The sequence below is a fragment of the Orbicella franksi genome, chromosome 8 (genome assembly GCF_964199315.1).
Source record: "Orbicella franksi chromosome 8, jaOrbFran1.1, whole genome shotgun sequence".
In the NCBI taxonomy this organism is placed as follows: Eukaryota; Metazoa; Cnidaria; class Anthozoa; order Scleractinia; family Merulinidae; genus Orbicella; species Orbicella franksi.
Window position 1 is genome coordinate 29,098,753 of NC_138152.1, and position 23,491 is coordinate 29,122,243.

General features: G+C 38.4%; 3 protein-coding genes across 7 annotated transcripts in view; all 3 read right to left on the bottom strand.

The window, feature by feature from the left end:
- The window catches only part of LOC145496102 (uncharacterized), a 492,363-nt gene that overhangs the window by 255,761 nt on the left and 213,111 nt on the right, over positions 1 to 23,491 (bottom strand). The window lies entirely within an intron of this gene.
- Positions 1 to 23,491, bottom strand: part of LOC145496109 (uncharacterized) — a 56,187-nt gene that overhangs the window by 1,694 nt on the left and 31,002 nt on the right. The gene's annotated exons all lie outside the window — the stretch shown is intronic.
- Positions 4,921 to 6,221, bottom strand: LOC145496145 (uncharacterized). The gene is made up of 2 exons (XM_081475789.1): positions 6,113 to 6,221; positions 4,921 to 5,523 (listed from the first exon to the last, which is right to left on the bottom strand). The coding sequence occupies exon 2, from the start codon at positions 5,466 to 5,468 to the stop codon at positions 5,001 to 5,003; it is 468 nt and encodes a 155-aa protein (XP_081331915.1). The 5' UTR covers positions 5,469 to 5,523; positions 6,113 to 6,221; the 3' UTR covers positions 4,921 to 5,000.

Consider the following 23,491-nt stretch of genomic DNA (forward strand, 5'->3'; position numbering starts at 1 on the left):
TCATTCAGCTCAATTTTACTTCCACATTCAGGGAAATGTTCACCATTATGGGACTGCTTTGACATCGCTTTTACTTCTCTTGATGGTGAGGAAATTTTAGAGTCTACAATCTCCTCAACCTAGAATAGATTATCAAACAAAAGAGTGATTAATGACTTGATAATTAAAAGTCACAGGTACTCAGAAATAGACCCTGACTGACAGTTCCACATCTTCCACACACCATGCATACAGATTGAAATTTCCTCTGAATTAAATGCTCCATCATAACAAATATTTAATTATAGTTATCTTGTTCTAAGACAGGCAAGCATTAGCTATCTAACTGAGAGAGGTGATCTGATATAATAGTCCAAAGAAAGTAAAATGAAAGTTAAATATACATTGTGTAGTTCCAGAAAATATCCATACCCCCCCAAGGAAGGGATTTTTCCTATGACCCCCCTGCCCTCTGGATTTTCCAAAATTGGCTCACGAAATGGACCTCCCCTCCCCTCCCAAAATTCCATTTTTTGTCGCACACCCCCTGGAAATATTATTACTCCTTGTGGAAACCAAAAATAAGCTATTTTTTTTAAAGTGCAAAATACTGAATTTTGATCCTTACCTTTTTTTCCTGAAAAATTTGGTGGATATTGTGACCAACACATCGCCAGAAGGTACATCGCCTGCCTCAAACAAGCATATCGCAGAAATTGCGATATGAAAATTACAGATTTCATACTGTCAATTCTGCTTCATAAATATTTTAACAAAACAGCAGTTACTAAAAAAGTTAATTTCCAAGACCATTGAGAGAGAAACGCTGAAAAAGAAACGCTTTACACTGCACCAGTTTAAAGCACAACAATCAAAACAACATAATTTTCAGTGCATGTTTTGTATCAAATTTCGGCGGATCAAATTGTTGTAAGTATATATCTGAAAGATTCAATTTTATTTGGAAGCTAGAAAATCAGAACTTTCCTGACCTTCAATAAAGATCTTACTGGTTTTAACGTTTCCAATGGGTTAAGTTTTCTTGCCGTTCTTATGTAATGTCCCTCGCAGCTGCACTGTTATTTGGGTTGTCACGTAGCAGTGCCAAATATTTTTCTTATGCAGTCCTTTGCTCTTGATCTTGCTCTACGAGTTGCGTGAGCAACAAGAAAAATAATTCTTCAATTTGCCAGGCAAGTACACCACAGTATTGTCACAGTGAACATTCATAACTCTGGCAGCGAATTCCAGCATATGGTTGCCACAGGTTTTTATCATGGGTACTGTAAAACACGCTTTGTTCGGTGTAAACACAACATGTATATTAAATAATTTTATTAGCAACGGCTAGCTATTTGAGACCACGAGATAAACAATGCTTTGCTCTGCTTTATGTTTTCAAATATCAGTCCTGCATTGGGATTAAAAGAATTCAGATCATATTAGTGATATATTTTTGCTTTATTAATAAATAGAACATGACATTCAGAAGAGAGCAACTTTGTTTGCTACACATCCCAGGTGCCATCCATGAGTGATTACAACAACAGACTGCGCCAAAAATACCTTCCAGTTTTAATGAATAACGAAGTGAAAGCTTTTGCTGTAAACCCTTTCTTCTCTGTAATGTTGGAAGATGACTACAACTGCCTATAAGAAGAGTAAAAAGAATGCATTTTCGACTTTTTTGTAGCCGTGTAAAATGTAATTCAATCTTTTTCGCGACAATTGGCGTCGCGTCGACTGGCGGTGAAAATTTGACATGTTGCCAATTTCGAAATTTGCATAATTTCACTTTGCCAGCATTTATTTCTGATGGCGTTTCTTGATGGCATTAGCCTGTGGTAAACCACCTTGTACTCCACCTTCTCTGAAAACCTGCTTGAACCTTGAAAATCTTTATAAAACATTTTTTTTTCTCAGTCAAAGTTTTGTCGAAAATGACGTTGCAAGCACCATGTCTGCGTTTGAAAACATTTCAGCCTTACACACTACATGGAATGTAAACAAACTTGTGTGAATGGATTTATGTTACTCACTACCATTCATGATTTCCCTTAAATTACATTTACTTGGGCTTAAATGTAAATATTATGATTTCTGTGTGATTCAAAATGGGTGTCGAATGATTTTTTTCCCTTTGTCTTCGGCTTTTATGCGGAAATATTGAAGCAGCAAGTCATTTATTTATCTAATTTCTGCTGATTTATATCGCACGCGGCTCACTGAAAAATATATTTGCCTCCTGAAATATAATTGCTACTGTACTGTTTTCCTCATTCAAGAATCATTGTTAACGAGATAAGAGGTCTGTTATCTACTGATTCCGAATTTCGGCGAATTCAATGTTGATGCACTCTTCCATTTCAAACATTACTTTTCACGCTTGCGACAACAGCTTAAAAATGAGACGAAATCTTCCAGCTGAAACGATACAGATAGTAGTGACAGAAGTACCTGGTCAAGTGCGACAGACATATTTTCAATTAGTCACGATTAACTCATCTACTTTCCACAACATACGCTTTGATCACCAGCCACTACTCGGGAAAATGATGGGACTCTAGCGGTGACAGAATATCCAGCCTAACCTGAGCACAAAAATTTACATTTTGCACTTTAAATTAGCAAGATTTATTTTCTGCGTTCGCAACTCAAGAAGCAAAATGCAAAGGAAACTTTACGTACAACTGTATGAAAATTGAGACCAGTCTGGAAAAAAAATTCATTAAGACAACCCCCTCCCCCCTCCAGAAATTCCTGGGCCTTTGACCCCCACGACCCCCCTGAATTTCCAATCCCTTCCGTGGGGGGGGGGGGGGGGATGGATATTTTCTGGAACTACACGTTGTACCTCTAAACATTTAACTTTATTCAAACCTTATGCCTTCTGGGATCATTTCTTTCAGCCCTAAATTCTTTTCCTTCACACAGTTTCTCAATCACTATCCTTGATATATCTTTAGAACACTCTAGCAATCCTGCTTTGTTCTCATGGGTGGAATGCCAGTTCTTAACTTGTTCCACTTCTATTTCACATGTTGAAGCCTGTACTTCAATTCCATCAGTACTCTGTTGTTTAGGGTCAAATGGCAGGCCTAGGAGACTCTTCTTTAGACTGGTTTTACCAGCACGATCCTGACCAATTAGTAATATGCGGCCACGGTAAACATTCACAAAGCCATCTCTTAGAGCCTTTTCATAAGCCAGTTGTGCTCTTTGTCCTTCTGCACTTTGTTCAAATACATGATCTAATATAAAAATTCAAGAAAAATATTCTTTAATTGTCAATTAATAAGATTATAATTAAAGTGTAGTTGATAATTCTTATATAAAGCTTCATACATGAAAGATAAATGTAACCTGTATAATAATATACATGAAAAAATTACTCAATTCTGATTGGCTGAGAGCAGTGCAGTCAAGTGTAACACCAGTGCAAAAAGTGTAACATCAGTGCAAATTACACGTCGTAATTCTGGATTGTGATTGGCTGAAAGGAAGTAGGAGATTTTCTAAGCCAATGATATCACATAAAATGATGACGAATATTTCGTCCGGAAACTTTGAAAACAGTTTTCTCGAATGAGAAAAAATGGCTTCAAGAAAGATCTACCGGCACTTCCTTCACACGAATTTTTTCATGTTTATGTTATTAATAAGTAATCATACAGTTTTTCTCATTCAATTTGGAATTAATTGACAGTCGTGAGTTTGTCAAAAAGCTAAAATTGCACTCTCCGAAGCGGCTTGTGCAATTTCAGCTTTTTGAAAAACTCACTCGTGCAAATTATTCCAAATTGAACTCCAAACCGTATGATTACCTATACTAACATGAATATGGTAAAAAATTAATACTTTTGTGCTAATAAAGAGGAAGGGAATTTCACACCTTGTAAAGATATTTTTAACCATTTTGTGCATGTGATATAAACATTAATTTTTTTGTGTAAAAACTGCACTCATAAATGAGCTGCATTTCCAAGTTAAAAGTTCAAATTTTAAAAACACAAAGAAACTATGAAATCAGTAAAAGTATTTCCCTTCTCTGCCAATTTAATTTTTTTTTTTTACATTCTGTACAGTTCATAGTGAAATTATTAATATAAGATGCTCTTTTGGTTAGGGTTTGCCTTCAATTTCACTCAAAACTATTGAATCAAATACTGATAACCAAGCAATATTGGAGAAAGAAGTATTTGGGTAGTACAATTACCAAATTTAATTTCCACAACACCAAGAAATTTTCACACTCCTTGACAAAATTTTAACAAATGTTTTAAAACTCACGAACAGAAACGATGATGCCTATATAAATCATGCAGTTAAAATTAAACTTTCAACAAAAACAATCTTAAATTAGCTATTATTTAATATAATTCTTCTCAGGCTAAAAGATACACTAAATGGCCAGCAGCACATTTGTAATTTCTAAGTTAAACTACATGTTCCATTATTTATTTCATTCACTACACTCCTAAATGGACAAACGGTCGAAATATCTTTGTATAAGAAGCTATAAACGTTGTTTTAACGTTCACATAGAGTCACTGTCAAACAAAACTTCGAAATAAGTATACTACACTCCTTGACAATTATTTTAAAAATGTTTCACTACTCATGAACAGTAACAAGGATGCCTATATCATGCAGTTGAAGTTAAACTTTCCACAATAACAATCTAAATAAGCTTCACAGATATATTAAATATACTTCTTCTAAAAGATACACTGAAAGGTCAGCAGCACATTTGTAATTATGTAATTTCTAAGTTAAACTACATGTTCCAATATTCATTTCATTCACAAGACATAAAATAAAATACAAATAATAAGCATTTCACATCTTTACCTGTAACATCTCTGTAAAACTTCATCTTCTTCTGTAGCTTCACAACCTTTCTCATTCCTTCCAATGTTAGAGGATTACCAACTACAAACAGCACTATCAGCTCCTTCAGTTCACCAATCTCATCAGGCAATGTAGTCAACTGGTTATAGCTCAAGTTCAGTGACCCGAGTTTACTGAGATGTTTTATGTGATGATAAAACTGTCAGCTTGTTGTTACTCACAAACAGCCATACCAGCTCCTTCAGTTCACCAATCTCATCAGGCAATGCAGTCAACTGGTTATGACTCAAGACCAGTCCCCAGAGATTCTTGAGATGTTTAATGTTTGAAGGTAGAACAGACAACTGGTTTTTACTCACTCTAAGGCCGGTCAGGTTACTCAACTCACAAATACTGTGAGGAAGTTCTCTCAACTGGTTCCCGTCTAATCTCAGCATTTTCAGATTTTTCAACTTGTTAATACTTGTTGGTAATTCTTTCAGATAATTATCTGACAAGTCAAGTTCCTCCAATTCAGTCAGGTCAGACACAGCTTCAGGAACTTTTGACAACCCTTTACCACTCAGACGTAAACAGCTTTCTCCATACATGTTTGTATAAATCCCCTTCCTCAGCTTCTCAGCTGACATTTTCTCCATTTGTATACAGTGATACTTACAATGGTTTGGATGCTTTCTTACTTCTGAGAAGTATCTTAAAAGACATGAAAACAAAAATTACAATCAATTCACGAAGCTTCCAGTAATTTTACATACGGGAGGAATCTGATAGAAATCACATAACATTTAGGCTATAGAACAATTTTTAGTTTATTAGCTGTCATATTTTGGCTAAACAATATAAAATTAGCAAGAATATCAGTATTAATATTAACACAGCCTGCAAGAAGCTGTTATTGAAAACAATGATTAAATTTTGAGGACATTTTCAAAACAAACGCCTTAGCTAATATCGTCAGTTCCATGGCGCGATCGCTCCGCGTTCGTCCAACTCCGTTCAAAATCTTTACAGCTTCAACTTTAACAAGCTACCTTTTCGTTAACCTAACTTCCACTTGTGCTTTATAAGTACCGCTCGCTGTTTCACTGCTTTTATGCCATAAATAAGGTGACAAACTTCACTTCAAAGTTTCTGTTTCAAGGAATTCAAGCCGAACTTGATCTCACTACAAGAATTCAGCTTAAATTGCTCATTTACACGCACCAGGCGTAAACAAGCTTAAACTAAAAGCTGGCTGAAAACAATTCACGTTAATTGAGCATCTGTACATTAAACTTCTTACCTTGGACTGCAACAACAGAAAAGAACCGACTCCTTTCGATGTAACGGTGTAGAAGTACTTTCTCTTTTAAGACAGCTCCCAAACAACTCCCTAAATAGCTCAAGATCTTTGGCTTCTCAAATGAGCCAATCATAACCAGGTGAGAAAGGGTGTGGAGCGGGGAAGGGAGAAGGAAGGGAGAGGATGAGGAGGAAGTGGAGGAAGTGAACGAAGTGGACCAAAGTGGTTCAAATCTAGGCCTTGGCCGATTGTGCTCCTAAAAGTGGCATATTATGCTACTAGCAATGATCGAAAATTTGCCAAATTATGCCAAAATTATGCCAGAATTCCCAAATTATGCTCCTGATTTCCGAAATTATGCTCACAAAAGGACGTAGATTCTGCACATAGAGGCCCCCAAATGCGCAATAACGACACCAAATTATGATGTTTTTCAAATAAACTGTTGTTGCAAATTTATTTGTGTTTTATGGCAGTTTGTCTCGGCTCGGCCATCAGCTGTCCAAATGCTCGCATCTCTGAACCGTTTTTAAAATACCTTCAACGACACACATTGCAAGAACATACTACCTAAATTTAATTTATTTCTGTAGAAAATACACCATATTTACTAAATTTATGAATTTATGCTCCAAAAAGTGCTAAAATTTGCTAATTATGCCGTGGCAGTGCTCGTTTAAAAATGTCTGCTTTTTTGCTCCAATTATGCCAAAAATTACGCTAGCACAATCCGCCAAGGCCTATTCAAATCACGACTCACGGCTGACCACGAGAAAAAAAAATGCACTGAAGGGGAAAAGTAATAGGTTTTTTTGTACCGAATATACCCTTTTACGGACAGACTATCAGAAAACCTGGCATGATTTTTTTTCTTTTTTTTTTTTGGCCTTTTGACTGTGCAAGATTTTTTTTTTCCAACTGCAACCCTTTGCACGAATTTTTTTTAATCTGTTTTCTACCATATTCGCCTGCGCGTGGCGCATTTGCTCTGGGCCTCTATGCGATGATTTTCCCTCGCTTGGTGGGACGGTCCAGAGAAAGCACTCCAAAGCGTTGACGTTGATGCCTGCGCCAAGGCCTTTGAGGGATTCTTTGCAACTGAACGCTTGCTCTGACACAGTTCTCCATACAGCAGCCGTTCGAGCAGTCGGCTGTCTGGCATTCAGACAACATGGCCAGCCCATTTCGCCTGTGCTTTCTGTAAGAGGTTGTGTGCACAGGATGCTGGTCCGTTACAGGACCTCCGTGTCTAGAATTTTATCTAGCCACCTGATGTGGAGAAGTCTAAGAAGACAGCTCAAGCCGGGAAAGTTGTTAAGCTCTTTGTAGTTTGCCCTCCCAAATTTGGTACAAAGGGTTAATGAGTGGGGTGGATAGGTTTTCGGATCGACGGAGTTGGCCTTAAAAAGCGCAAGGACTGTGGATTTTTGCGGTAAATCGAGCGGATTCGTAGCCTGCGAACGCAGACGTATTTCCGGCTGTCGGACAGCCCCTCGGGTCGGTAGTGCCCTCCGCTCCAAAATGTCAGTCCAAAAAGAGGACTGACCTATTTAAATTTGAGAAATAATCAAAATGTATGAGTTGTGATTAGTTGAGATAGAAGAGTTGACAAAAGTATGAGACTCAAAACAAACACTGTGGCTTTATATAAATGGGATCCAGTGACAGAACACTGGAAAATTTATCGCACCTTGGCTGAGTTATAATTAACTGGTTTGATACCAAAATGCAATCCTTCTTCTCCATGAATTTATTTTCTTTGGGTTTCTCTTTCCAATAACTTTTTCCTGCCATTTTCCCTTGCTCTAATTTTCTCTGGGTTTTTCCCTACTCCCTAACCCCGACACCATCACTTTTCTAATGATCCGTCCCTTATACGAATATTCAACACTGTAAAATTATTGTGATTATAATCTTATTCCTTTACACAATTCAACTCGCTAATGATGACATTTGTCCAAACCTACTGAAAACCGACAACTTCAACAGATTTATTCCAGTATTGCCATTTCTATGCACGGTTTTAACCGATTCGTAATAAACAGAATAAATAACAAACAACCTAATATTAGCGTTCAGGAATTTACCAAATATAATTCAGCTCAAATTCAACTCGCATTCAGTAAGGCCCTCAATAAAAGACTGACAGAAAAATAGACCTGTCTATATTCTCTCTTTCTTGATCGCGCGAAAAGAAAGAATCGAACTGGAAAGATGCGTAACTGAGAGTGTTAATTACATGTATTAAGTGAATACTTTTTTTCCATCGAGAAACCAGAGAAACTGATAAACCAGCAGTAGTTTTCTGTCCAAATCGCAGATTTTCGCCAAGATTTTGGTTGGTCCCTTCCGTGATCCAGCTCAGCCCCCTCTCCCCCCGCTACCGATTACGTATCTCCCACTGAGCTTTTTGTTCGTCTCTTACTTCTCTTCTACAACTGTCAAGCCTGCGAACAGTGTCCCAGGCTATAGCAACTGCCACGTAACTTAACCAGCATAAACTAAACTACCTGACTGTTTTGTTTGTTTTTGCCACAGGAATCTTTTTCCAAGGTCCAAAAGAACGCGAAAAAAATTCCTCGAGCACCCAGGGTATCACTTGATCGGGCGCCCTGCATATAAAAGTGACCCGAAAAATTTTCCAAAGAACCCATCAGAAGAACCCATCAAAAGGAAGGAAGGAATTCCTTTGTATAATAATACGCTACCCGCCTCTCGTTTACCGCGTTAGAGGTACCAAGATCTTACCTTGTGGGTGTGGCTTGAAATTGTTTTCTCCCCTGAGAGGTACAAATTCTAAAACAACACATTATCTCCTATCATATTATGTTGGTTACACAGCCCGACACCTTCATCGACGCATTGCCGAACACAAGTATTCGGCTATCGGTAAACACCTTTTAGAAGTGCACGGTGACAAAAATCTTCTTAATGAGGGTCAATTTCGTGTTCTCAAGAAGTGCCACGGAAAATTTGACTGCCTTGTGTACGAAATGCTATTCATCAAAGAACTGAGGCCTAGCCTTAACACTCAGAGTGACTCCATCAGTGCTAAACTCTTTGTTTAGTCTGTAGCTTATGTTTATGTTACCTTTCTTTTTAATGAACTATTGTTTTTCTTCTATTTATAGAAAATTCATACTGTTGTTTTTTTTTTTTTACTTGATAATGACGTCCGAGAACGTCGAAACGTCGTGTATTTTTTAACCGTTTTAAAAATTTATTAAATGTTTTTTAGGAAAATTTTTTTCGCAGTTTTTTATAGCTAAATGTTTTAAAAAGTCGCCTCTTTTTCATTTATTTTTGTTTGGCCAAATACCCTAACAGGTATAACAAAAGCTCCCGCTGTGGACCTTTGAGGGTTTAACATCCTTCGAGGCACGAAAACTGTTTTTTTAATCCCTCAAAGGTACGAAGAGCACCCCCGTCCTTTTTACATGGAATTGAAGTCCCCCCCCGGGAATCAAACAAAATCAAACACCGTTTGTTGACCAAACATGTTGATGTTATACTGAGTGGCCAAACGCTCGGTATCAAACATTGATCACCGTCCAAACGAATGTTTTACAGTGTGTTTGATCAACTGTTTGTCGACATTCAATTTTATTAAACACCATCAAACAAGGTGTCCAAATTAAGGAGGTGGAATTCTCCGGTTTTCTCCTTCATTTCCCCTGTCTATTTCCCTGTATTTCTCTGGGACCCTCTGGTCTTCTGTCTAGAGTGACGGTACTTTTAAAACGGAAAAAGTAACAATGGACAAGTTAGCAGTTAACCAGGGCACACAATCTTGAGCAGCAAAAAGTTAAACCCGTTGTTGTCTTAACTTCTGATTTTAAAAGGCAAACTCAAGTCGTAGCTTTTGAGATTCGGAGGGGGTTTTAGGATTAGGAGGAGATCTTAGATCTCAGGTCTTAGTTTTTGACACACCCTTCGCGATTTAGATAGAAGTCCTACACTCCCTTTAGTTTGACAAGAAGATTCAATAACACCTACTAGAGAAAAAATGACCCGACGAGAGATGAACAGCCTACTTATAGCCCTACTCAAAGGCCCTTTCACAGGGCTGCCTCGTGTTATTAGTGCCGGGAAATGGATGTGGTGGAAATGTTTTTTAACTCTTATCATTATTCTTACGAAATAGGAAAGCCCTCAATATCACAAAGGAGGGGCTGTATTAAGCTCATACCAAAACAGGATGCTGAACTGAATTCTATTAAGAACTGGCGACCCTCAAAGCTTTTGAATTGCGACTACAAGAGCGCGACAAAAGCTAAAGCAAGCCTCGCATCAAAACTTTTCTACCGTACGTATCTCCAACGACCGAACCGGCTTCATTACGCTATCTATTAAAATAGATAGCGTTATCAAATACTATATGCTGGGACTTCTCCTTTTCCTTGATTTTAAAAAAGCCTTCGATATTCTGGAGTGGTCTTTCATTCGTAAAACCTTCAAATGCTTTGGTTTCGGTCCACCATTATTGAACGAGCTAAAAGAAAGTTATTGAAATAGTCAAAGCTGTATTAAACTATATTAAACAGTGGATGGGCAAGCAATTTCAGCTATGCCAGGGAGTTAGGCAAGTTTGCCCTCTGTCACCTTCTCTATTCATTTTCTCTGTACGTAGAAGTTCTCGCCAGTGCGATCGCCAAAAAAAAAGAAAGAAAGAAAGAAAGAAAGAAATCCGTGGCATAACCGTTAAGGGTAAAGAGACTTAATTCGGCCAATATACAGATGATACGACCCTTATTTTAGACGGCTCGGAGGAATCTTTTCTAGGATCTTTAAAGATAATAGACACTTTCAGTAATATTTTCGACCTCAGACTTAACAGGAAAAAACAGAAGCTTTGTGGATTGGTGCGATAGTGGATTGGGATTTTCAACTTTGTCCTGAAAAGAAGTTCAAATGGCCGGAAAAAAAAGCCAGAGCGTTAGAGGTATGGTTGTCAACAGACCTTGATGTAACTATATCTTTGAATTACAAAGATAAAATAGAAAAAATTAAGTCGATTTTGGCATGCTGGAAACTTCGCGGACTCAGTCTTTTAGAGAAACTGAATAAACATGAATGCTTCTTGACAAAATTTTTGAAAAGTACAAAACCAAGTAGGCTTGTATATAAGAAACTTGTATCACACGCGTCCTTGACTTTCAGAAAAGTCCTTCCGTTTGTTTATTTAGAAAGTTGCTACAAACATCTCAAAAAGCCCCTAAAACGATGAAATAGGCCAAATGGACAACAGAAACTTTGCAAGGTGAGTATATTTTCTTTATTTAATTGAAAAGAAGGTAACATTTTATTTCGTTCAGGGTTTTTATCCCTGATTACTTTTAACTCCATACAACGCCTTGTAGAACGCTCAAATTGAGTAACACAACACCGCGTACTTTGGGTAGTCACGTCCCACTCGATACGCTTACATAAATCATTTAAAATATTCGATCGATTTCTCGAATCGTGAGTTTGGGACGCTTGTGCTTGTATCAGAAAAAAGTGAATCACCTAACCAAAGCCAACAAAAGTGTCAGAAAGATGTCGCTCTTACGACAAGACAAGAGCTCAACTAGAAAGAGGCTTATCAAATGGCTTTTCAATGTACAAAGAGCACAAAACTTATGACCTTCAATTTTAAATTCTTACATAAAGGAATATCAACGAACATCTTTTTGAAACAAGATTGGACTTGCCGATAGATAGAAATGCACTTTCTGTGAAAGAGAGACAGAGAAATTGGCACATTTCTATTGGGGTTGCCCAAAAACTCAAATGTTTTGGACCAGTTTGAAAGTATGGCTACAGTCTTGCCAAGGGAACCCTTTAGAGCCTGATACAGCGCTGGGCCTAAGGCCAGATAGCTCTAAACATAAACTTCAAATTAACATCTGCTGCGTAAATGCTAAATATTACATTTGGCTATGTAGACAGAAAAAATGTTTTCCAAAACTATAATTCTTACTAGATTTAAAACACATCTATGAAATAGAAGAAAATACAACTGCAATCGCTTTAAAAAAAGTGGGAGCATCCGTTGGTGTTGTTGTAATCGCTTGATAACTTGAGCCTAGTCTCCTGAAAAGGAAATGGAAACAAAAGGAAAAGAAACAAGGCGCATGTGTACATACATGAATATTTTCATCATCTAAAATTAACAATTCAAGTTACTGACATGTATTGTAAGTAAACATGCTGTAGTAACCTATTTGCTGTGCAAGATTTGTAAATAGCGCAAGTAATCGTATTAAATTGTAACTATTGCAAGTATTAGTATTGCAAGTGGTGCAAGTAATTGTATCGTATACAAGTTCTGTAAGTAATGTAAGTAACTCTATTAGTATCGGTAATCGTATGAATGTGAGTGCAATTAACAATTTACACTACTCGTGATAATTGAAAATTCTCTCAAAATTGGACGAGCCTTAGGCGAGTTTGAAAGAATTTTTAAATCTCACGAGTAGTGTAAATTCTTAATTGCTTAAGAGGCCCTGCGCCTAACTTGAAACGACCGATGATTTCCGACTAAAAAATAAAATCGGCCGATTTTTATCTCCCAAGTAGAGGTTACCGAATACTATTTAAAAATGAATTTCTTTTGTTTCAGTTTCGCTTTAAACCAAAAATATCGAGCCGCAAACTTTTTCCGTCTGATAGCAGCAAAATCAGGCCGAAAATAAGCCCCCGCAAAAAAACTGTTCACAAATTACTATCGCAGCGCAAAATAATGAGAAAACTACCCAGTGTTGAAGAAAAAGGCCTTTTAATGCAATATCATTCCATAAACATCAAAAAAGTGCCGAAGCGATTAAAAAATAAAGTTTCAAATATTGCATACTAAATTAGATGAAGCGTTGGAGCTGATTTTAAAATAATTATTTCTCAAAAGTTCAACGGTTACTCATTTATTATATGACCGAGAAAATTGCGAACTGAACGCGCGCGCTTTAATTTATTTAGACCGCAGTGCAAATGATGAATTAACGATAAATTGGCCTGCTCTCAGCCAATCACAATGAAGTCATTTTATCAGTCATGTAATAAGTACGTTGTAATAAGTGTACGCAACAGAATTAGTTTATTTATTAAAATTTAAAAAAATCACAATGCACGATAAAAACAAAGCGGGCTCGGCTAGCAGGTGTTGAAAGGTCTCACATGAATGGTTTGATACCCTTTGAGAGAAAAATACAACAAACAACAGAAACAATGTCATTACCCCAGAAACAATAACAACTGCTAACAAACAAAACAATTACAAGCTTACGAGAGCTGCCACACTTCTGGAAAAAAGTAGCCATTTCACAATTCGCCGGGAAAAAAATTGGCTTACCATCAGGGATGGCGAAACATATTTTGAATTCAGGAAGGGGGGGTGCTTACAGGCGAGCGCCAGAGGGGCTAACTTGTAGGGGGTCTGGAGATATTTGTAAAATTATTATTTTGGGTATTTTTGCTTGAAATTGTGGGGGATAAAGTCTTCCCTCCCACCCAGACCTTCTGCTGCGCCGTTCCTGTTACGATTCATGAAAATACCTTTTACTACCTTCTATTATGTCAATTTTAATCGAGGTCACCTTTTCTAAACCTACGAGAAACGAACATAAACTCAGTTATTCCAGTATTGCTGTTTCTGTGCATTCTTCGTAACAGGAGTCGTCGTCTCTTGACGGGGGGGAGGGGTACTCCCTTATATGGGCTATATAGATATGTGCGGCCCCAAAGGGTATGGATTTTCAGCCGTTTTGGTCATAAATAGGGTACCGATTTTGGCCATTTTGATCATAAATAGGGTATGGTTCTCTCACTCTAGTCTTGAATTGGGTATGTGTCTTAGAAGAAGCTACTTTTTCCTCATTATCAATAAGACCGTCAACAAAAGCCCTTCATAAGTTATGTTTAGCGCAACTGTGTCAGCCGCAACAGTCACAAATACGGTATCAAATTTTTGGTCAGGTCATAAGTAGGGTGGAGAAAATCGAAAATTTTGGTCATAAACAGGCTACGGGTTTGGGACTAAGCGGGTCGCACAGAGTACCACTCGGGGCAGAAGGAAACCCGAAATACATTGTCGATTAGACTTTTTCTTAGTGAGTCAGAGACTAATGTGTAACGTCACGCGCACGGACGTCTCGGCGGGCTTTAAAACAGATCATACAACTGATGATGACAATTAAAATTGCACTTCACACGAATCCAAGGGAATCGGGCTTTTGAAAATTAAACACGTCGTATCTATTAGAGACGCAAGACATCGAGGCAACCATCCAGGGTGTTAAGAAGGAATATCAAAATGATAAATCAATAAATGCCTCCTTGTTATGGCAAATGGTTAAGTTAAAAGTTACAGAACAAACTCTGAGATATGCGAAAACAAAAAAGGCTAAAATGTTGCGAGAAGAAGAAGTACTGGAGAAGACAATTAACAAAGTGCAGAGGCAAACTGATTCAGCGTGTAATAACGCCAACAAACAGCTGGCGATTGATATTCAATTAGAAAAGAAAACGAGAAAACTAGCAAAGATATTTGAATACAGAACAAAGGCAGCGATCTTGAGGGCAAAATGCAGATGGTACAATTAAGGTGAAAAAAATTAAAAGTATTTCCTCAATGTTGGAAAAAGGCACTTCAAAAATGGCATAATCAGTCAACTATTAGGAACGAATTTGCCAGCTGAGACAAAGAAATTGTGTGTGAATATAAGCTAAAACCTTTTACCCACAGGCGTACGGGCTGGGGAGGCAACAAGAGAAATTTGGGCAAAGTTTAAAAACATTTCCATTTGTTTCGCGAAATTACGTCACTAAAAAACAGCGAATTTAGCAGGCAAAAGGTGGAGTATCTAATGGTCCCATTTAATTTAAAAGTGCTCGCCAAAATTTGGCCTTTGCTGGAATGGTTCGCAAAAATTAGATGAGTGCTCGCTTGCTCGTGCTCGCATGCTTGGATTTCCGTTAAGGTAGCTCCCTAGAGTATTTACGAACCCCCTCGCTACAGAGCGCGAGTTAGAAAAGGAAACTTAGTTAATTTCTCTTAAAGGTTTCCCTGTAGAGATTTACCAGTATGGGCACTGTTAAAATAAGGCTTATTTTTTGGTTGCCAATTTTTTCTTGCCATGGTAACAACTCATTTAATGACAGGCAGATATATTCCTCATTTTGGCCTAAAGTCCTTAATATTTATACTTGCCTTCGGTTAAATTTTTTTCATGCTTTGCCACATCATGGAAATGATATTGCCTGACATTTTGAAAAAGTAAAGGTTGTTCAGACGGTTTTTCCAATATTCTGTAATTTGTCATTCTTCTAAATATATTAGATTAGCTCTGACATATTTTAACAAAAATAAGGTATTTTGTAGGAATTATATGTGGTTACAACTCAGCCAAATTTTAAAAAAATTCACCGAAGGAAACGCGAGAAAATTCACTGTCAGTTTTGCTTTTTGTGCTCATGTTGACGTCATAAAAATCGAGAAACACTGACGTTTGCCTTTGAGCGCGCGCAGATTACTTGAGCTTTCGTCCTCAGCGCCCATGCAATCGTAAAACTTTAGGGAGCCCCGTTAAAATTTGCTCGATTCCCGTATGGCAAAACTGGGAAACATGCATGCGCTTTGAAGTCTATGAAAGTTTCTGGAAACATGTTTCCTCAGTTAAACTGACGTTTTATAATTTATTGAAACTAACGCGCGTGAGAATTGTTCGCGAAAGGCACCCCGAAGGTAGAAAGTATTCTAGAGACATGAAGACATGTATAATGTTACTTTTACTATTCGATCTTCAGAGCTTGTAGGATTTATATGACTTCAATTGGTTAAATTCTAGAAGCCTCCAAATGAAGTTTCGTTGCCTTGAATTTTTTTCTGAACCAGTTTGCCGATCATCGAACCTGAAACTCGAAATCCTTGTTAGACTAAGCTCGTGCTCTATTGGGATCAACCGTTTCAACCGCAACTGGTTTGGGTTGATATGGTTAACGTTTCTCAATAGCACACTTTTCCAACAGTTTTAGCTTGAAGCAAGGTAACTCCTGGGAATAGTCCTTACACGAGCTAGAATCACGTGACATAATCACGCAACTGCTCTCTCAACTGTTTTAACCTGGTTTGAGGCTGGTTGAAAAAGTTGATAAAGCAAACCAACCGAAAAAGGTTTTCCCCCAATAGAACACTAAATATCCCAACCAACCCAACTAACCAGAAACGGTTGATCTCAATAGAACACGACCTAAACGCCACTTTGTTTACATTTCCTAAGAATAATATAACCCAAAAAACCTTTCATGTTAGGGACCGGTTATTATTTATCGCCTGGGGGGTGGTAGGATTTTGGCGGGATCATTTGATTTTTAGGATGAAAGAAGGGGGGATCAGTCAGAACTGAGAGCCCAAAAAGAGGGGCCCGCTTGATGTCACACGCTCATACAAACTTGATGGACGGCTATTTGACAAAGTAACTTTGCAGTTTCCAAGCAATTGGGATAGTTAAATTACTGGTATGTCCACTGACATCAGTCACAGGGTTCTCAGTAGAACGCCGGAATTCCATCGACTGTAAAATCGAATGTAGCCACCTGTTCCGGTAATAAAAATTTGCACACATATAACAATAAATTAAGACTTACAGACTGAGACGTCTCAAAAAGAAAATAGTATTTAAAAGGGAAAACAGCGCTACTTGCTACGTCTAATTTTATGATCATAAACAACTCTTTTTCCGTAACACTTTGTCCCCTAAAATGCATGAAATCGCATCTTTGGGCAACCTGCATAATTTGCTGTAAGCTGCTGGGATTGGTTGAACCACGACTGCGCCTATATATTGTCCTGTTTTGGAGATGTCAGCCAGATCACTTGGCGCAAAACGTTTCCTTTTAATAAAAGAGAGTTCCGGCTAGCGGAAAATTTACCAAGTGCTCGCTGCCAGCCATCTGTGTTTTCTAAAGTGCTCGCTGCTAAAAAGACAAATTTGATCACTGCTCGTGCTTGCAAAAATAAACGCACTGCTCGCATGTTCGCAAATGCTCGCAAAGACCATTCGATACTCTTAAAAGGGGCCGCTACTTTCGGCCGGTAGCCGTTACTTTCGGATAGTTAAAAAAAGGTTTGTACAGTAACAGTCGTTTCAGACAAAGCGGACGTGTAACAAAAGAAATTAAACGTTCCGTTTGTGTATGTTACTAGCTACCCACATAAACAAAGCAGACTGTTGTTTCTCATTGTGAACACTATCACAAAACCGAATCTAGGACAGGGTGAAACATATCAAATAAAAGTCAAAAACATAGCCGTCGTGGTTCACGTTCTCCCGGACAACGCAGAAGTTGGTCATTTCACGTTTTTGGTGTGCAGAGGACGAGAAAGAAATGTACCAAGAATTATAACGTACGTGCACAGCCATTGTTCTCCTCATTAAATCTTTTGTTTAGCGACGCTGCCGCTGCCGTTGCCGTCGTGGTTTTTTAAACTCTCTAATGGTCGCATTATATCGCAATGAAACAGATTACCCTACAGTATATCATTTGACTCTGCTGCTAGACAAATACAGTTTATAAATCATAGTTTCAAGGAAAATTTAGTCAAGTTTTGAAATAAAAGCACTTATAGTTGTTCAAGTCAATGTTCAGTCCTGCAGTCAGGCTGTTCCATCCGCATGACCCGCGTTTGAGAACAGAGACTTTCTCTATTTTTTAGGGCCGCTACGTTCGGGTGGGCCGCTATTTTCGGGGTTCAATAGGAAGGTAAAAAAAATTAAAGTTACTTTCGGGGAGCCGTTACTTTCGGAATTGTACGGTATACAATAAGGTGAGACTCAATACTAAAATTAAAAGTGGTGCCAGTCGGCATTTTCTTAACACACCTTATTTCTTTGTTTTTCACATTGTCACTAGACAAAAGCTTTATTTTGTACGAATCCGGAATTTTTTCATCCTCAGTGCCCACTTTTTAAACATTGCAGACATTTCATTCACGTCCTCAGTTTGCGCTGAATGGTACGAAGAAAGAAGCATTTATTGATTTCTGTTTCAAGAAATCAACTGAAGGGGAGGCACTGTATAAACTGGTGAAATCTTCTATCACTGAGCTCAATCTGGACCTCAAGAGCATTGTTGGTGAAGCATTCGATGGCACAGCTAATATGAACGGTCTAGATACACAGGGGACTCTATAAAACAAGAATGGTAGAGTGCTCCCCGCTGTGTATCTACGTCCATTGTTACGGACATGTGCTCAACCTTGCCCTTCAGGATACTATGACACAAATAGAACCATTGCGTTACGTTCTGGGCACTGTGCAGGCTCTGTACAACTTCTTAGAAGGAAGTCTCAAATGACGCACCCTGTTTGGCGACACAGCTCACAGACGTAGACTGGGTGAGGGTCTGAAATTGACGCTGAAGTCATTGAGTGTCAAGCGGTGGTCATGCCGGTGGGAAGCCGTGAAGGCCGTACACGGACAAATGAACGCATTGTAAAAGCTATGCTCACGCCGTCTCCAGACAAAGATCCCCAAACCTACGCTGATAGAAGAGCTTTGTTTACCGCCATTTTATAGTTCTATCTGTGTACGTAGAAAATAATCTTAAGCAGCACTAATGGTCTGTGCCGCTATCTTCAGGGGAAGACGGTCGACGTCATTTCCGCCAGTAGAAACACCAACATGACCATTCAGACTCTTCAAGGAAGTTTCAGCAGCGCCGTATGGCAGATAGTATCAGAAATGGGCCTGAAAATGAAGAAGTGGTTGACCCATTCTCAGTTTGAATTAAAAGAAGCCAGGGCATCCAGACACAAGACATCATCCTTGTATGTACGTGAACACACGCTAAGACAAATTCAGCAGACGCGAGAAACGCGCACCGCATTAACACTTACTATGCGTCCCTCGACAAGGTGCTGTCTGAGCTCGAGGTCAGCTTCAGTGCAAAGAATGACCAAGATATACTGTGTGCTTTGGGAGATATTTGTCACAGGAAGGTGCCTAATAATTAAGAAAGCTTCTCCCGCATTGCTAATTTTACGAAATCGGCGGCGAGATTCTGGAACCTGAGCAGAAAATGTATGCGAGTTTTCGTCGTGAGCGCGGGTTCCACACCATGACTGTTTGATTGTTTCAGAAACACTGCACACAATGCATGAGAACGACCTGTCTGATATGTTGCCAGAGTTTTCTTGTTTTGCAGAATGATCATTCAGTGCATTGCGCAGATTGAAAACCTACCTTCACTTTCTCGTCTCGCGGTTTCCCCGCTCGATTTCGCGCTTGCGGCTACGCCGCGCGCGCTTGTACTGCAACGTGAGCCTGCTCGCGGGCTACCTCCGCAACAACCCGAGGTGACAGCGTACCAGTAACATCGCACTGATTAACATTGAAAGGGAATATGCCAACTCTGTACTAAACAATGACATGGATCGAATTATTGATATTTTCAGCCGTCGCAATGGCAGAGACAGTTATTTCTTTTAATGTGTTTTACTTGTAACGTGATCTATTTTATAGATGCATATACAAGAATATTCTCACTGTGGATTCAAATGTAAGATTATTTCCACTCCATCTGCAGGCCTATGTTAGTGAATCCTATGACCCTAATTTGTGTTCGATTGTTGTGTAAAAATTTGCCCAACTTGCGAAATGTTTCTGGGAAATTAAAGTGATTCACCTGCCAGCCCTGTCCCTCCCCCCTGGATTAAATTGCCCGAACGCCTATGCTTGGAGTGGACTCCCATACAAAAAGAACGTGGGTGTTCGTCGGAACTTTTAAAAGAACCCCTATTAAAGAGGTACCAAGATCCTGTTTTGTGGTCGTGGCTTTAAATACTTTTTACCCCCAAGAGATAATAATTCCGAAACAATGCTCCATCTCCTGTCAATGTTTTGCGGCTCAATACCCTAAAATAATAATAATAATCACTTTATTTAAGTGTCAATGTATTTAGCACTAATGTGCTAATTGGGGACACTGTAAATAAATAAACAAATATTTCAAATATAACATAAACTGTTAAGAATCCCAACTGGTGGGAGGCTGACCAGTTGGCTATTTACACAACGCGGCCGAGGAGTTGAACTCGGGGCTACCGAGAACAAATCCAGATAGCGGTAGGGCGAAGGATTTGAACCAGGGACCTCCAGATTTCAAATCCAGCGCCCTAAACCACTCGGCTATGCCGCCTCCCTTAAAAGATACCACAAACGCTCCCGCTGGGGATCTTTTCAGGATGAACACCCTAAGAGCTATCAAAACCGTTTTTTAACCCCTAAAAGGTACGACGATTGGAGTCCCCCCCCCCCCCCCCCCGGGGTGACCAGGCTTTTGGAAATTAAACACGTCGTTTTTATCAGAGACGGAATACATAAATCAAATTGTGGCAAATACTCTTGTTCTTTGGCCATCGTGGCTTAATAAGAAATAACACACAAACTACGGTGATAAGCATGACAATAAAATGCATTGTTGGAAAACAAAAATAAAACTATATCATTTAACTTGACGTTTCGTATGTTTCGACATACATCTTCAGAAGTGATGACCGTTTTCTTTTATCCTAAACGGTCACCTCTGAAGATGTACGTCGAAACATGCGAAACGTCAAGTTAAATGATATAGGTTTGTTTTTGTTTTCCAACAATGCCTTTTATTGTCAAGTTTGTCAACGCAGTTTGTGTGTTATTTCAAATTAGGGCAACCATCGAGGATGTTAAGAACGAATATCAAAATGATAAGTCAATAAATGCCTCCTTGTTATGGCAAATGGTTAAGTTAAAAGTTAGAGAACAAACTCTGAGATATGCGAAAACAACAAAGGCTAAAATGCTGCGAGAAGAAGAAGAACTGGAGAAGACAATGAACAAAGTGCAGAGGCAAATTGATTCAGCGTGTAATAAGGCCAACGAACAGCTAACGATTAGTATTCAATTAGAAAAGAAAACGAGAAAACTAGGAAAGATAATTGAATACAGAACAAAGGTAGCGATCTTGAGGGCAAAATGCAGATGGTGCAAAAAATTAAAAGTATTTCCTAAATATTGGAAAAAGGCACTTCAAAAATGGCGTAATCAGTCAACTTAAATAAGGTGATAAGGAATTTGCCAGCTCAGACAAAGAAATTTTGTCTGAATATAATGCGAAACCTTTTTACTGAAATATTTATCAGCTCCAAAACATACTGTGATGATTCATGAATTACTGACGACCTATTTTTGGGAAGTACTGCTTCAAAATCATTGAGCCTTGAGGAAAAAGAAAAATGCGAGAGCATGTTAACCAAAGCAGAGTGCTTACAAGCTCTAAAAAGTGTGGAACCCGAAAAAACACCAGGCTCGGATGGTTTGCTCGTAGAATTTTATAAAGTTTTCTGGAATGAAATCTCGGACTACCTTTGATATTCTATGAACTACGCTCATACTGAAGGAAAATTCTCTATAAGTCAAAGACGTGGGATGATTTTAAGCTTATACCCAAAAAAGATACAGAACTTTACTTCATGTTGTTAAAAACTAGCGACCAATTACCCTATTAAACTCCAACTGTAAAATAGCGGCTAAGGCCATTGCAAATCGACTTCAAAATGTACTTCTGAAACTAATAAATGATGACCAAATCGGTTTTCTCAAAGGACGATTTATTGGTGAAAACAAAAGATTAATCGATGGCTTAATAAACCACACTGCTGCTCATAATATTCCCGGACTATTAATGTTTCTAGATTTCGACTGAAAAAGCGTTTTACACAGTTGAATGGTCTTTTATATGGAAAGCGATGGGTTCTTTCAATTTCGGATCGTCAAAATAAACTAGATCAAATTGTGCTACCGTAACAGAAAGCTGCGTCCTTAATAACGGATGGGCAAGCAATATACTTCACACCTGAAGGAGGACGCCAGGCAAGGTTGTCCACTTTCCCCTTATATTTTCATCATTTGCGCAGAATTACTAGCCAACAAAATACGAGAAAACAACGATATCAAAGAAATCACTGTGTATAGAAATGAAATCAAGATTAGTCGTCGATATACTGACGATACTGAATGGTGTGTAGTTTACAGGGTGTCAGTGTAAAAACTGCATTTTCTACCTCAAATTTTTAATTTAGGACTAGTTGCTCTTAGGAATATTTTATATTTTAATTCGGACTTTATCTTAGCGAATATGGTAATTGTAAGTAGTAATGTTATTGTAAATAGTCGTGGTCTTAGAAATATTTTATATTTTAATTCTAAATTTATCTTAGCGAATATATTAATTGAAAGTTGTAATGTTATTGCAGATGGTCGTGTGTTTTTGTCATGAGCCCCTGGCTCGAGAGATTGGGCAACCACTCCCCACGTTTACGACTTAAAATAAAGTTACCTTACCCTACCTTACCTTATACTACTATGATTTTAGACCGTTCAAAAACGTACCTTGCATCTGTTTTACTCGACCTAGAGCTTTTCGGTGCGCTATCTGGCTTGCAACTTATAACAACAAGAAAACAGAAATTTTCTGGATTGGGGCTTGTGCTGGGCGTCATGATAAATTATGTGCTGAAAAAGATTTAAGTTGGGTTACAGACAAAGTTATGGCCTTAAATGTCTGGATTTCGCCGATCCCATGGTTAGCATGAAAGCAAACTACAGTGAAAAATTACAAAAGGTTAGAGATTGCTTAACCCTTTTGCGACCAGATTTTCACCAAAAAAACCCGTTTTTAACCGTTTAATCAGCTTTCTTGGCTGCCGTGATGCTAAATGGGCCTAGGTTTTGCTAAAATTGCTATGTTTTACCAAAAAGATATATTTTCCGAAGATTAGGTACAAAATTGTACAATATTTCAATTCGGTGCAAGCGCATAAGCCCATCTTTTTTTTTTTTGCCATTACCCGTTCTCAATTTTTTCCCTTGGCCCTTTCCTTTTCCTCGGCCCTTTTAATCTCGCGTATTCTTTCTGGCTGCCGTAAAAAGTTGGGTGTTCATTACGGGCAAAGCCTAGAAATGGGACTTTGGTCAATTATAGGCATAGTGGACTATTTTACCACCATTTTTGCATCTGCTTATCAAGAATATCTGATGACATTTAAATTGATGACGTCACAAGTGGTACAAAGAGCACGACCATTAATTACGCGTATAAGCGTAATTGGGGCTCAAAGGTTTAAGCTGCTGTGAATACAAATCGTTATCTTAAAGTTTAATCGCCTCTCAGCTTGTTTTTATTTTATCACCGCTTCCAACAAATCATGCCGCTCTGGATGAGGTTAACAGCATGTTCTACAGCTTCCTCAGGAGCGGAAGGGGTGGAGGAAAAAATTAAGCGAGATGCGGAGATTATAACAATGAAAATTTTAGGATGATCGACATTAAAGCGTTCAAATCAACCTGGGTCAAAATATATTTA

Coding starts and splice junctions, on each gene's coding strand:
- LOC145496145 (XM_081475789.1), bottom strand. CDS start 5,468: ATGGAGAAAATGTCAGCTGAGAAGCTGAGGAAGGGGATTTATACAAAC.